At 37.7% G+C, this 16364-nt stretch overlaps 1 protein-coding gene across 3 annotated transcripts in view; it reads left to right on the top strand.

Annotated features, from left to right (window-relative positions):
* Window positions 1-16364, top strand: part of SPEF2 (sperm flagellar 2) — an 81891-nt gene that overhangs the window by 47748 nt on the left and 17779 nt on the right. For 2 of the 3 annotated variants that reach the window (XM_072416585.1, XM_072416586.1), the window contains exons 19-24: window positions 725-892; window positions 4346-4423; window positions 8801-8943; window positions 9440-9567; window positions 10636-10774; window positions 12555-12692. In XM_072416585.1, the coding sequence (XP_072272686.1) occupies window positions 725-892; window positions 4346-4423; window positions 8801-8943; window positions 9440-9567; window positions 10636-10774; window positions 12555-12692 (794 nt within the window). Of the gene's footprint in view, window positions 1-724; window positions 1290-4345; window positions 4424-8800; window positions 8944-9439; window positions 9568-10635; window positions 10775-12554; window positions 12693-16364 lie in introns of those variants that run through there. The other variant, XM_072416587.1, reaches the window with a different exon arrangement.

Genomic DNA, 16364 nt, shown 5'->3' on the forward strand with positions numbered 1-16364 from the left:
ACTGTGCGTAGGATCAGCGTGCTTCCGGGATCGCAGTGCTTGCCGGCTTCTCGGAGGAGGAGGATCGCGGGGGCGCAGTGCTTGCCGGCTTCTCGGAGGAGGAGGATCGCGGGGGCACGTGTGCCGGCTTCTCTTCGCTCGGAGGAGGAGGATCGCGGGGGCACGTGTGCCGGCTTCTCTTCGCTCGGAGAAGGAGGATCGCGGGGGCACGTGTGCCGGCTTCTCCTCGCTCGGAGGAGGAGAAGACACGCGCTGCAGCCAGGAGGAGAGGAGAGAAGAAGCATGCAGCATCGTGGGATCGCGGTATCGGGTGAGTATGAAATTTTAATTATTTTTAAGACTGTGTTCGCTGTATAAGACGCAGCCACTTTTCTCCCCCAGTTTTGGGGAAGAAAAAGTGCATCTTATACGCCGAAAAATACGGTACCTAACTTTACCCAGGGTCACTTTCCCAATGCCAATGTGATATATGTTTGGTGTCTGAAATGTTTTGAAAAATTTTTAGTATGGATAATATTGATAGAAACTAAGACACGACCATGGCCCATATATTAGTGGTAGCAGTGCTAAAACATAGCAGACATTTACTGGAGATTCCTGTTTTAAACCAGCTTTAAAGCTTATCCTTGAGAAGTCTCACACCATATGATGGGTCTTTGTTGCCTTTCCTCATTACCAATCCTTTTCCCTTTTATTTGTGATTTTTATTTTTTGTAATCCACAGATAAAGAGACTGAGAAAAAGGAGGAGATTCCACCACTGCCAGTCACACCACCGGCTCCAACTATCCCTCCACCTTCTACTCCAGAGCCCACCAAAGATCCACATCCACCATCTCCCGGAAAACAGACATCTGCAAAAAAAGGAAAGGGAAGATCGAAGTCACCCAAAGGTCCTGTGACTTCTGTTTCTTCTTAATTGAAGACTGATCTCTGGAATTGTTTTTCCTTTCAAACCTTCCACTAACTAATTTAACACTAACCATCTTTATGTTACCACTTCTGCTGCTGTCTAGTCAAAGCATGATGCTCAGCATGGTGGTCTTGCTTTTCATGCTATATATTATAACTGACTGGCATTGTAATAAACCAGATATAACATGGGACACCTCTTATGAACTATATTTATATCATAAAAAAACTATTGAAGAATCTCCTGTCCTTCTGATTCTGTGTGAAATCCAACTGGAGGTTGGATCTATTCTTCCCTCTGTTCTCCTGATTCTTCCTGATATCCTTCAGAAAGTGACTTATCATGAGACTTTGTTTCCTTACATTGTTGATATGACTTCTCATTACCTCTGTATGACCTAAAGGATCAAACTTTATCTTTTTCCTTTCTATTTTATTATCAAATCATGAAAATATGTACTAGACGTCTCCTGTGCCTCAGTTTTTATTATATAACTTCAACAATAACAGACTTTCTTACACATTGGGCCTGATTTATTAAAGCAAGACTGGAGAGGTTACACTTCTAGGTGATCCAGCAAACTGAAATGGATTTCCTTTAAAGGTATTTGCTATTTGTTAGCAAATGTTTTGAATTCTGGGACAGATCCATTTCAGGTTTGCTGGATCACTCAGCTCCACTGATGAATGTATCCTCTCCAGCCTTGGAGAGCTTTAGTAAATCAGGCCAACTATCCCCTATTGTATACGGGAATAATCTTTACTTATTGAATCTTTTTTCCAAAGATTATTTTTGCATGTATTACCTATTATTCTGTACTGTAATTGTATGCAAGAAATATTTCTGCTTTTTGGGAAAGGGAAGGGAAATCATAGAGTTTTGTGTACAAAGCCCTCAGAACTATATATGGAGCTTTAAATAAGCATTAAAACTAGATAAATCCCATAGATTACATCCTATTGAGAAGGCAGATTGTCTTATATTTGGAAATAATGCACAAAGTATACATAGTACATTTATAGACAGGAAAACATTTAAAACCTTATAAGGCTCAGAACCAGAAAAGAGGCTTAGCTCAAAGACAATTACATAGGAAATGGTATTGGGGTGGCAGGGATGCAGCATTTTAGGTTTTTATAAAGTTTGTGCGATAAAAAAATCATTTAAATAAAAGTATTATTTTTGTTCAGTGGACTCATGAATATAGGCTTTTGGAAAATAATTTTGAATGTGCACATTTTTAGCTGACGTATTGCCTACAATATAAAATAAAAATGCCAATTGCACAATGCACTTCTCCTGAGGCAGTGTAATTGGCTTTATTTGAGGTCACATTTAGCACAAAAGAATGCACAGTTTTGGAGAAAATGACTGGTTGTAAAGTAAGTTGGTAGGAAAAAATAGCATTGTTTATGTGTTTTAAGCTAGGTAAATGCAAACCATGCACTATTTATTGTCCTGCTTCTTGTGTCCCCATACTTCTGTACGCAAGTCCAAAATACTTGTGCTGCAGAAGCTTGTGAAGAATGACTGAAGCAGGCATTGCACTGTGGCTGAATGCAAAGCTTGTACAGGAACCTGTAATTTGTACTACTGCTGTAGGGAGTCATGTAGAATGTAAATACTGCCTGGCTTTACCAGTGAGAATATAATGCTTTCTATAATAATTCAATTCACAGATCTGATTTTTATAAAAAGCCATTAGGGTAGGCTGTGAGATATTAGATATATTTGCAGAGGATTTTGGTAGTACAGCTCCAGATCCTGTGGTTTCAGGTGACCTCACTGCCTCATCTATGCACAATAAAGAAGTAGCAAACCACAAACATTATGTCATTGTTATTTATTAATACTTTTTTTTATTTTATAGGAAAAATAGTTCAGAGGATGATCTTAAACTTGTGAGGTGTGGCTTGCTGCTTCTTTACAGAGACAGGCAGGGCAGTTGTAAAAGTTTGCCAAAGTGTAGTAATCTTACATATGATAGGAATTTTCTCAGTTCAATTGCATTCTAGTGATTAATATCAAAAGCAGGAATAGTATTTGTACTTAATACGTTTGCATGTGATAAAGAGAACATATATAAAAAAGCTCCACCAATCAGAGCACTGTACACACAAGAAGCTTCATAATACTAATCATTGTGTATGGTAAAAAGCCTTGCTTGATGGAGAGTTAATGGGCCACATTTATTAAAGCTCTCCAAGGCTGGAGAGAATGCACTTTCATCAGTGAAGCTGGGTGATCCAGCAAACCTGGAATGGAGCTTTAATAAATAGGGTCCAATGTGTTTTATATGGAATTTATAGTCTTTTTTATTTCTTAAGATATATATAAGGTACATATATAAAGATCAGCTTTAAAAGAAATAAGCATGGAACATTAGCTGTAACTAGTTCTATCAATATTAATATTTATTTCATAAAACTGTGTGTCATATGTTCTATTTTCCCATAATGATGTAAAAATGAAAGGACCTGGTAATACATGGATGGATGGATCTGTGACGCTTTTGTAGATTAAAGAAGTTTACTTAAGCCTAAACTTTTTTTCTGTTTTTTGGGTAGATTGCTGAAGGGCTAGAATATCTAACAGGTGTTTATTGCAGGCTGATGTTCAGTAAAACAGTAAGTGATGAGATATCTAGTTTTACTGTAGTCACCATAACAGAAGTAAAATGTTCCAATGCGGCCACGTGTTATGGTGACAGCTGTCAAATGTGGGATTTCTTTATTTCTCTGCTGTTGTATCACCAGGACAGTAATTAGGAGAAATATCCCTGATATTGTCACAGATATCAATAAATGCCTGGGGATGTGGGACATTGGGTCTCTTAAATCTCTAATGTAGCAAGCAGTGTAGAGGAAATAACACTTACAGGAGTAGCAGCTACAAATCAACTATTTGCTTTAATGGGGATTGAGAGTGCAAGAAGGAAAATGCTAAAAACAGATATAAGTCATGATATAGCTTTTTCATAATATTAAATAATGCATATATGTCATAACAAGCCAACAGGTGAACCTTAGCCTGCATCTACAATAAGCAAATTTATTATATTTCTACATCACAGAGGTTTTTGCTCTTTACTCATCCTAACCAGCAGGAGGAAAAGTTCCATATCAAACTCTTAAATGCAGGCAATTCCTAATTTTTACTTGTTATTAATATTATTATTACACAGTATTTATATAGCGCCATCATATTATGCAGCGCTGTACAAAGTCGATAGTCATGTCACTAACTGTCCCTCAAAAGAGCTCAAAATCTAATGTCCATACCATACTTGTTGCAATTATGTATGTATGGAAAGATCTCTGTAAGTCTTTAATGTGTTGTTTTTCATGAATGCTGCTTATAACTTATAACTAAAGTTTCTGCAAAACTATTGAAAAATCAATTTTGAGCTAAAATTTGATTTCTATCTTCATAGATACTTCTCTAGATAAGAAAGGAAAGAAGGCTGATACACCGCGAGGAAAAGACTCAGAACCAAAATCACCAAAAACAGGTAGACTTCAATTTACTTATTATTAGCTTTGGCATTACTGGCTTTTAGCAAAACTGAATTATAACATAGATGCATTTGCAGTCACAATGGGCCTGATTTATTAAAGCTCCCCAAGGCTGGGGAAGATACACTTTCATCAGTGAAGCTGGGGGATCCAGCAAACCTGGAATGGGTTTCTGCATTGGCTTCCATTTCACCTTAAAATCAAATTCAAGCTCCTGTGCTTTGCCTTCAAATCCCTCCACAGTTTTTGTCCCTATTACCTTTCTGACCTGGTAAAAAAATATACCCCTAGCCGCTCTCTTCGCTCCTCCAATGACCTACTAATGACTTCCTCACTCATAACCTCACTTCAAACTTGCCTGCCCGTCTTCTTCTGTTTCCTAAATCCTCTACTACTTCCCCCCACTACATATCCCCCCTCCTATTGTGTGATACTTCCCCCACCTCCTGGATTGTAAGCTCTTCAGGGCAGAGTCCTCTCCTCTTCCTGTGTCACTGTCTATATTCCTGTCATTTGCAACCCCTATTTAATGTACAGTGCTACGTAATATGTTGGCGCTATATAAATCCTGTTTATTATTAATATTATTATTAATAATAATAATAATAATTATAATACGTTCTTCAAAATCATTTGCTATTTGCTAGCAAATGTTTTGAATGCTGGACCAGATCCATTCTAGGTTTACTGTATCACCCCGCTTCACTGATGAAAGTTTATTCTCTCCACCCTTGGAGAGCTTTAATAAATCAGGTCTAATGTATCAAAGCGCTTCACAACTGGAGAAGATAGACCATCATAGGTGAACCATAGTGATCCAGCAAACCTGAAATGGATCTGGCCCAAGATTTAAAAAATTTGCTAATAGCAAATTTTTTTTACAAAATATATTCCAGGTTTGCTGGATCACACATGTTCACCTATGATGAACTATCTTCTTTAGTCTTGCAAAGCTTTTATAAATCAGGCCCTATGTTTTATTGTACTGGAACAAAAGATTGTCAGGAAGAGTTTCTGAATTAAATAAATTGATTGCTTCAGCTGTATAATGTAAGCTGTATAAGTATAATGCAAAGTAAAATGTGTGTGTTATCTGGGACCATGTTGCAGATTGTACCAGAAGATATTTTTGCAATGTGACTAGATCACATATTACCTACAGCAGTGGCATAGAGTAGGGGGTGCAGAGAGGGGTGGACACATCTAGATAAATATGAAGAACAGGAAGGAAAACAGATCGAAGGGAGATAACGGCAAGGCATGAATGCGATGGTAACACAGACAGGAAAGAAATGACAGCAAACAGGAAAAAAGAGATACAAGAAAGATGACAACAAAGAAACAAAAGAGGAATGACATCATACATAGGGAAGAGATAACCGCACAGAAACAGGTGAAAGATGACAGCACAGAGGCAAGAGGGTGACAACATAGATAGGGAAAAGATAACAACACAGGAACAGGTAAGAGATGACAGGACATAGACATAAGGGTGAGAACATAGATAGGCAAAAGATGACAGCACAGAAACAGGTGAGAGATGATAGCACAGAGACAAGATGGTGACAACATAGATATGGAAGAGATGGCAGCACAGAGACAAGAGGTTGACAACATAGATAGGAAAGAGATGACAGCACAGAAACAGGTGAGAGATGACATCACAAAGACAAGAGGGTGACAACATAGATAGGGAAGAGATGACAGCACAGAGCCAAGAGGGTGACAATATAGATAGGGAAGAGATGGCAGCACAGAGACAAGAGGGTGACAACATAGATAGGGAAGAGATGGCAGCACAGAGACAGGAGGATGAGAACATAGATAGGAAAGAGATGACAGCACAGAAACAGGTGGGAGATGACAGCACATTGACAAGAGGGTGACAATATAAATAGGAAAGAGATGACAGCACATAGACAAGAGGGTGAGAACATAGATAGGGAAGAGATGACAGCACAGAAACAGGTGAGAGATGACAACACAGAGACAAGAGGGTGACAATATAAATAGGGAAGAGATGACAGCACAGAGACAAGAGGCTGACAACATAGATAGGGAAGAGATGACAGCACATAGACAAGAGGCTGACAACATAGATAGGGAAGATATAATGGCTCAAACACAGGTGAGAGATGACAGAAGGGTGACAACAACTAAGAGACTACAAAAGCAAAAGTGATGGCAAAGCAGAAACAGGAGAAGTGAAAGATGACAGCAGAGAAACAGGAAGAAGTTTGCAAAATGACAGCAGATAATTCTCAACCAGGAAGACAGAGTGAATTTATAGTAGGAATATGTGATTTTTTTTTTCACTAAAAGTGTTTCCTGTCTATGGTAGAAAATTTGACCATTGTAACTTCACGGTAAATTGTTTTCAAGCTTATAGCTGATGATTTTTCAAGTTAATTGCAAAGCCCCTGAGTATAGCATTGTCAACAAACTTGCTAAGGATGTCAGGGCACCTGGTAAAACATGTCTGTAAATGATAATTAAAGAAGCATTTGTTTTTCCATGAGTCATTGTTAAGTATATCAGTTTTTAAGTGTGAAAATGCATTTTATAGGTGTTTTACAGGCAGGTGTTATTTCACTTATTGGTATCCCAATGCTTACCTTTACAGTAGGGTTTTATCCCATGTAAATTGGAAACATAGCAGAGATGATGACTGGAGAAGGATGAGAAACAATGGATAGGTAAAGATAACATCAGAGCAGATGAAGCGAGATGGGAACAATATGATGTGACAGAGATAATGGGCCTGATTTATTAAAGCTTTCCAAGGTTGGAGAGGATACACTTTAAGGAGTGAAGCTGGGTGATCCAGAAAACCTGGAATGGATTTCCTAAAAGTAATTTGCTGTTTATTAGCAAATGTTTTCAATCCTGAATCAGATCTCTTCCAGGTCTGCTGGATCACCCAGCTTCGCTGAAGAAAGTGTAATAAATCAGGCCCATTATCTTAGGTATAGGAGAGAGATGACTGTACAAGGGGGTCCAGATAACAGCACAAGACGAGAGAGATGACAGCACAAAAGTGGTCAAAGAAAATATCTTAGAGACCAAGAGGGAGATGACTACCCAAAAAGGGACATGATGATGGCACAGAGAATGTATAGCAAATAGCAGCAGAGACAGGAGAGATGACAGCAGGGAAAACAACAGAAAGAAAAGGAATCAATGACAGTGTGGAGAAGGAGGGAGAAAGCTTAAATCCCACAAATAGTAAAAAGGTTTAGAGAACAGCATAAAGAAGAGGATGTGTAATATTACAAGCTATGACAAAGAATGCAGAGGTCCCATTCTTGTAACAGCCACAGATTTCTGTATTGTAGCATATGCAATAATGCATTTTCAAAAATATATTCAGTAGTATTATGTGTAAAAGTCTTCACCATCCAATATTAACATATTAAAGCATATTTTGATGAAGAACAAAAGTCAATGAAAAAAACCTTTATTGAGCCTAGACATTCATTAACGTCTGGAGCAAGCTGTGCTTTGATATGCAAAAAGAAACAACTGCAAAGTTTGTCTTGGTCATTAAAGAGTTACAAGAGGTTACAGAACAGCAAAAAATGTATTTTGCAAGTAATGCGACCCCCCCATCAAGCCTCTGTCCTGCATGCGAGTGAGCAGGAAGCCTGTTTGTATCTGGGAGTCGTCCATATGTTGGATGCCCTTACTTAGGGGACAGGGGACTTACCTGTAACACATCAATGCCCTTTTAATGCAGTGGCTGCTATTGCACACAGTTGGCTGCAAACTGAACTCTAGGTAATTACAAAAGACACACATCATAGCAGCCCTGTAATCATTCTTCCATCATTGAATGTGGAAATCTTGGCATTAAAGCTGAAAAACAAAAGCTGATTTTGGTATTTTAACTTTCAGTGGACTGTTCATTTTTATCTTGTTATTTTGGCTGGAGTTCTGCTTTAACCATTTATTCTATATCCAATTTCTAAAAAACAACTGTGTCGTGAATACTTGTTCTGGAAAGAGACCATGAAGGGGCAATGGCACAAGTCATATTAGCACCTATGTGGACATGTGGATATGTGGACCATCCTGGAGCTTTGTTATATTTATCTCTCTGCTAGCTGATTTTAGGATTTGTTCACAATAAGAACCTTTTGGAGTCATTTCTTTGGATCATGCAGTGGTTGGAAAACCTGGTGTTGACTATAAGCAAACAAGCAAAATACCAAATCTAAATTCAAGTTATGGCAACATTTTTACCTTGCAGCTTCTACAACCTGGGCAGATTAAAAATTATGTTTATGTATTAAGCATAGAAAATGTCATTAAATATTTGACTACATTTAAGTTTTACTCTTTAATTTCTCACATGTTTTTTATTGATTTGTAAGGATCCCCCAGAGGCCGATCGCCTGGAAAGAAAAGTAAGTCAGCCCCAGCTACTCCTGAGCCTTCAGCACCCACACCTGTAGGTCCTCCACCCATTCAGCCTGGATCTGCAGAATGGGCGTATGTAAATGAGCCACTTCCCAAGGTAAGGGCTGAGACCTGCATTTAAAACAAAAAAATTCACGATGTGTGTGAATATGTAAAATAGTATTAAAAATAATTTCCAGATATTATATTTAAAAATCTAAGTTATTAAGTAAACTTAAAAGAACTTTAAGTACACATATTGCCTATAGTGCCTGCAGCTAAGTTATAGGCTGGATTCTGTTAGATTCCTAAATATTTTAAATGACATCTTTCAGGTTTAAATTAGTGATTCCTGGATAGTTTGCCAGTGGCCTACTATAGATTCTATCATTTAGACCGACAAAGGTACACTTTGATCATTCTGACCTAACACAATCATGCAATGACACTGAGTTGCTTTACTTAAGGATTTTCGGCTGTTTACATAGCTAGGATACTTTTTATGCATATATTTGGCAATATTATTGAGATGTTTTATAAAATGTGCAAATGATGTGGCCTTAACACATACAAAAAATGCCTTAATTTAATTCTTGTAAACCTCTACACTTTAGGAGATTCCAGAGTTCCTGGTTCCATACTGGGAGAATATAGAAAAGGCATATGAAACTGCTATCAAAGCTGGATTAAAGAGTATGAGACAAGAACGCTTCATTGTAATTCATTATCTTTATGACATACGGTAAGTGTTATTGGCACCCCTGACAACAACTAGCCAATGGGAGAACATGTATATACAACAAACTGTAAACACTTATTCCAGTCTTTCCAGTTATTCCAGTCCAGACACCATTTATAATCGTTATGTTATCAGATTTCTGCTGAAATCTGACCAGTATTTAATAATGAAGGGTGTCAATCCAGGTCATCTATTAAAGAGATGTCAATCGGTTACCTGGTCTTGCTTAAATAAATTAGTGTATGACTAGCTTTAGGTTGACCATACACTGTATAATTTGTACAATTCCCTACTAACAACTATGTACAATCTACTAAGAACTATGTAGTCCAGGGACCTGCCTGATTTTACACTTAATTGAATAGATTGTTTAGGTTTGTACTCATATTACATTGCTTTGATACAGCTAAAGGTGAGTTTACAGAGACTTTGTTGATTGTGTGGGCTATGATCAGCTTAGGACTGGTGCTGGAAGATTTCCCACCTATTCCTGTTTTAGTGACAGCTGAAATTTTGGATTTCCCATCACGTTTAGTTTCAGTGACTGTGGTCACTACTAACAAGGTTGTATAAGAGATTCTAACCCTCCCATGTGCTATCTAAAAATAAGGGTTATTGATATATCCTAAAGAGTAATAATAGGCAAAAATCCAAAATTACATTTATAGGGGGACTCCAGGAAAACAGAAACTGATCATTTCAGCTCCAGGTCTAGTGCTGGACCCTGATTATCATTGACAGATGGCAGTTTATTAAATATTTTAGAGCAGTTTTATTATTTATATTGACTTTCCAAAAAAATGCTCATTTATTGTCTATTGACAAAGAAACAATCCACTTCTTGACTTACAGTTTAAGGATTTGGGAGGAATTCTAAAACCAGGATCTAGAGATGACATCATGAGGTTAAAATAAGGAATAGAAGAAAAATTAAAAGGGGGGGGAGGGAACAGGGAAGACAAATTTTGATAAAGTTAAACTGCAACCTTTTGCTCGGTAAATAAATAATTGAATTATCATTTATTGTAATATACTCTACAAAATTACTATGTCAAAATATTGCTTTTATAGGGATAAATTTAAAGAATTTCTAAAACGTCCAGATCATAAACAGGAATTTGTTTCCCAGTGGCAATCTGATTTTAATTCCATTCCAGAAGATCTGTGGGGAGATGATGAGACAAAAGCAGAATTGCATCAAAGATTGGATGTAAGTAACACCTAAAAACAACACCCCAAAAAATTTCCCTTTGAAATACATCGAAACATATAATTGTACATTTATGAGATGTGTCAGGTGCAGTCCAAGGTGTGGCTTCTGTATATCTGCTATAGAGTGCACTTAATGCATCCTCCAACATAAGCCTTATTGACCAACAAAAGATGCAGGAGGAAAAAGATCCCAACATATATATTTAAAGACTGACCTTTCCAGGTTTTGGGGCTCTCTGAAACATGCAGGTATCTTTAGGTGCATTATTTAAATGCAGCTATTCAGTCCCTTCCTTTAAAGTTGAACTTCAGCACAAACAAAATTATTACAGAGCGCTGTACATTAAATAGGGGTTGCAAATGACAGACAAATACAGACAGTGACAAAGGAGGAGGAAAGGACCCTGCCCAGAAGAGAGTACAATCCAATAGATGAGGGAATATCACACAATAGGAAGGGGGCTAGGTAGTAGTGGGGGTTTAGGAGACAGGAAGATGGGTAGACAAGTTTAAAAAGGTTGGTTTTGAGTGCTCTTTTAAATGAACAGAAAGTAGGGGCAAGCCGAATAGGACGAGGGAGACCATTCCAGAGAGTTGGGGCTGCTCTAGAAAAGTCTTGGAGCCGTGCGAGTGAGGAAGTCAGTAGTAGGTAATTAGAGAAGCGAAGAGAGCGGCTAGGGGTGTATTTTTCTATCAGGTCAGAAAGGTAAGTGGGACAAGAACTGTGGAGGGATTTGAAGGCAAAGCACAGGAGCTTGAATTTGATTCTCAGGTGAAATGGATGCTAATGAAGAAAAATACGAAGAGATGCAGTAGAAGAAGAGCGGTGGGAAGAATGGATGAGTCTGGCTGCAGCATTCATAATAGATTGTAGAGGAGAGAGTCGGGTTAGTGGAATACCAGAGAGGAGGAGGTTACAGTAGTCCAGACGACAGATGATAAGAGCGTGTACAAGGAGTTTATCCTTAAATTTATGTACAGACTCACTTTAATAAAACATGTCAGCAATGGCGTATTTAGGCATGAATGTGTTTTCATTTTTTTTGGTTGTGTCCACTTCCTGTAAAAGAAACAACAGCTCATTTTTAAGCTGCAAGTTCTCCTCTGAAGCTGGCTGATATCCTGCCTAGTCATGGCTTCTAACAGTTTCTCTGACCTGCTGCAGTTAGGTAAAATTGTCAAATAAACAAAAATATTTGGTTATTTATGTAACCCTCTTATCACTTTTATTTCATACAGTTTGAGTTTCTTTTCTCTATAAAAAAGGATAGAAGGGTGCGGAGATATCAGTGGAGAGTTAAAATATTAAAGTTATTTGCACCGCTGTTGGAGATTTTCAATTTCCTTTCTATTGGCTCATGAACAATTTCCAGATGTCAGAAGCTAATGTGTCCGTTTTCATGAATTACCTAAGGAATATCTGTACTCATGTATTCTAACCCCCACCCCTCCCAACCGGCTGACCTAACCAAACCCAGCCACCCCTCTACACTGATTCCTACTTGCTTTTGTGGCCTTAGCACCTGTCCACATAGTAGTTGTGCATGTTCAGTACAGCCCAGTAGCTCTCTGGAGCTGTCCCACACTCAGAGAGGAGCCCCACAAATGGCTATGGTTCTGCACTGTACGTATTTACCTCTTGCAGGCCGAAGTATAATAAACACGTAACAAATCTAGGTATTCTTTTCATAGTTTATATTTTGGAAAACAAAAATCTAATAGGAACAATTAAAATGATTTAACTGTATATTAAAAATCTACTTTTTTGTGATTACAAGGATCTAAGAGACCTCTTGTGGGATATATGTGACAACAGGAAGGAGGAAGCTGAGCAGGAGCGAGCAGACGTCATGAATGAAGGCTGGCTGCAGGATCACTTAGGAATCCTCATGAACCACTTCTTTTCTCTAATGCAGGTAAATGGATGAAGAAAGATTGCTCTTTAACATAGCACAGTAGAGCTGCTTAAAACAAAAGGTATTTACATAATTCTATCACAGATCCAAAAAATAGGAGGATTATTCCTCATTTCCGAACCGTGAATGGAATGCAAATCATTCATGTATGCCCCATCAGCCAGAAGCACATCCAGTACCACTTGTGCTTAGCACAAATATAACCTAATACAAAGCCAGTTATTGCAAACTGCATATAGCTACATGGATATACTTTATAAAAAAAAAAAAAACAAGTACTGTACAAAATCTTACCTGCACTGCAACACATTGGACCTAATTTACATAAGTTCTTCAAGGCTAGGGAAGATAGAGGGAAGATCCTGGGAGAAACTGAATGATCTAGCAAACCTGGAATGGATTTTTTAAAGTGTTCAAAAAGTGTCTGCTTTGTGGAAAAACATTGCGCCCTCATCTACGTCATAGCAGACCACAGAGTGAACTGTTAAAAGGTCAGCAAAAAAAACTGTGCTTTTATAGCTATCTGCACAAGCCTAAAATGCTTTTTTTGTAATAAATCATAGTTCCCATTGTGATTACATTCACACAACTCTAATAGCATGCCTTCAGTAAACCATTACTATTTCTTACTATTATCTGCTGTGGCCTAGTTCAGGATTGATTTTTGTCATAATTATCTATCTTCTCTGGTCTTAGAGAACTTTGTTAAATCAAACCCATTGTAAGAATACACTACATAGCTTTTTTTCCATCAGCAGTGCAGTGTATGGAAAGAATTGCTTCTAGGGAATAGAGCTTGGGATTCAACAATATACCGTATTTACAGCATATGATGAGAAGGGGCTAAATTAATCAAATTTATATTCTAATGAAATCTCCTACAAATCTTCACAGGACTGTACAACTTTACCCAGCCTGCAGATGTGTGGCCACAACAAGTAGAAAAATATCTGATTTAACTTCATTTATTTAAAAAAAATAGGAATGTAGTCATATATGTATCCATAAACAATGTATCTAAAGCTGTGTACTCATGCTCATTTATTGTCATCGGAAACAATCTTTTCCAGCAACAAAAGACTGACAGGTGAACGAATGAGCGCTGTACACACAGAGCTGTTCTGTTCTGGTGAAGGGAGAGGAGAGGACGAGCAAGCGGCACCCTGCTGTGCTCTTCTTCCTTCACTTCTATTATCTCTATCAGGACAGATTTTAGAATGACTTTGGGCGACCTCTGTACATTGGTCAGATTCTCACCATCTCACATGTGCACATAGCCTAACAATTAGTGCTACAGGGGGTAAAAAGATCTCTAGACACACATCCTTATTGCATTTTGTTGAATGTTCAGCAAGTGTTTATAACAATGTAGAATTTTAATGTGGAGAGTCTTCATATATAGGCCCTGATTTATTAAAGTTCTCCAAGGCTGGAGAAAATATACTTTCATCAGTAAAGCTGAGTAATTAACCAAACCTGGAATGGATTTCCTAAAATCAAGCAATTTGTTAGCTATTTGTTAGCAGATGTTTTCTATCCTGGACCTTAAATGGGGTGACTGCATTGTCTTTTTTTCAGGCTAAAACGTTTTCTGGAAATGCAGAAAATACTTGTTGACCCTGCACAGAAATAGCAACTGCCAACAAATTATTTCTGCCAGCTCTAATGTACAGCCCCTTAGCACAGAATTGCTGGCTATTTGCAATACATAAAAATCTTTCTTTTGTTTATATTCCATAACCAGCATAGCCAACCCTGGCTTTGCAGGTGGCATTCCTTCCTACATGAAAAGGAACTAACATGCCCTCCTGTGCACTATTTACTAGCTTGGGCTGTCTGTGAATGTGGTTTTCTCATGTTCCCAGGCTTAGGCACTGTCGTTTTGTCAGTTACTATATTCATTGTTGGCTACATAAATCTTTATGGCAGGTGCCACTGTTCTCATTATTGGTTTTATTCACTAATGAAATGCAAGGAACAACACTGAATTACAGAGCAGTAACTTGATGTCAACTAAATACCCAGATGACTGAAGAAGAAATTCTAAGTTGTTACCATGTGTTTCTGTGCATTGTGCTCATTGCAGGATACCCATTCATTTTAATATAATATATAGGATAAGCCCTTATAAATGTGTGTTTGTATAAATATATACAACTATACCCAGCCTACCATTTGCCAAGAGAACAGTGATATTCTCAGTTTTGTTGGTCGGTTTTATTACATACTTTATTTTAAACCCAATTAAATAATCACTAAATCTGTGTTTCTCTTTGCAATGTAAACAGGTAATTGGTTGTTAAGCAAGGTGATGTATGTGGCTCCCACAAAACTTCACAGCACCCTGCTTCATGCAGATAACCCTCAATAACACCTACATAAGCCTACTGAGACTCCTGATTGAAAGAACTAAAATACACTGGGCCTGACTTAATTAAAGCTCTCCAGGGCTAGAGAGGATATACTTTCATCAGTGAATCGGAGTGATCCTGCAAACCTGGAATGGATTTCTTCAACATCATTTGCAAGGCAAATGTTTTGAATCCTGGACCAGATCCATTTCAGGTTTGCTGCAAACCCAGCTTTACTGATGAAAGTAAATTCTCTCCAGCCTTGATGGCTTTAAAAAATCAGACCCAGAGAATCAAAGTAATTAATTAGTAAAGGTGGGTGAGGACAAATGATGCTGGATGTTCATCAAGCAGAAAATGAATTTGTCCCTATCTTACTACATCTAATTTGTAATGCATGCTTTAAAATGCTGTGTGCAATACAATCAGAGTCAGCAGTTTCAGTACAAGAGATTCTGAACAACTGTACAAAACTGAACGTAAGGCTTGTGTTCAGCTTTTTTATTATTTATTATTATTTTTTTTATTATTATTATTATTTTTTTTTATTATTAAAAAACAGTATTTATATATGGCCAACATAATACGCAGAGCTGTATTTTAAATAGGGTTTGCAAATGACAGAGAGACAGTGGCACAGGAGGAGCAGGGGACCCTGCCCAGGGTTGTTCTATCAACAAGTCTGTAGCCTTATAGAATTGTGTCCTCTCATTTTTGTCCCTTGTCAGTTAAGGCTACACTCCAGACAATTAAGTATGCAGCTGAAATACCACACACTTATGGGAATTTGTTTTAATTGCCTTGTGATTGATTTATTTTTTCCAGCCAGTATTATGTTTGTGCAGTATACAATACAAGTGCAAATGGTATATAATGCATCACACCCTTCCTTAGATGTGGTTGCTGAATTAGTTTCCATTTCTCATTTTTTTCCCTTTTTATTTATCTGGTAATCGTTGCACTGTATATGTGGAGTAGCATCATTGTGAACCTTTGCTATTCTCCATATTTGAATTAAAAACACTTCCACCTACCCTCATTTCCATTACATAGGAAGAAAGTGTCATGCTTTTCACAAAAACAGCTAATAAGATTGTTTGATATGAAACCAACACATCAAACTGGTAAGCTGCAAGATTGTATTTGTTTATGTAAAGCTGGCATCTTCCTCAACACTTCTTAGAGACCATTGTCATGTCAGTAACTCCTTCTCAAGGAGCTCACAATCTAATGTCTCTACCATAATCACGTCTTTAACATAGTCTAAGGCTAATTTTAAGAGGAGGCCAAATTACCTACTAGTATGTTACTAGTAGAAGTC

The sequence above is a fragment of the Pyxicephalus adspersus genome, chromosome 6, assembly GCF_032062135.1.
Source record: "Pyxicephalus adspersus chromosome 6, UCB_Pads_2.0, whole genome shotgun sequence".
Lineage (NCBI taxonomy): Eukaryota > Metazoa > Chordata > Amphibia > Anura > Pyxicephalidae > Pyxicephalus > Pyxicephalus adspersus.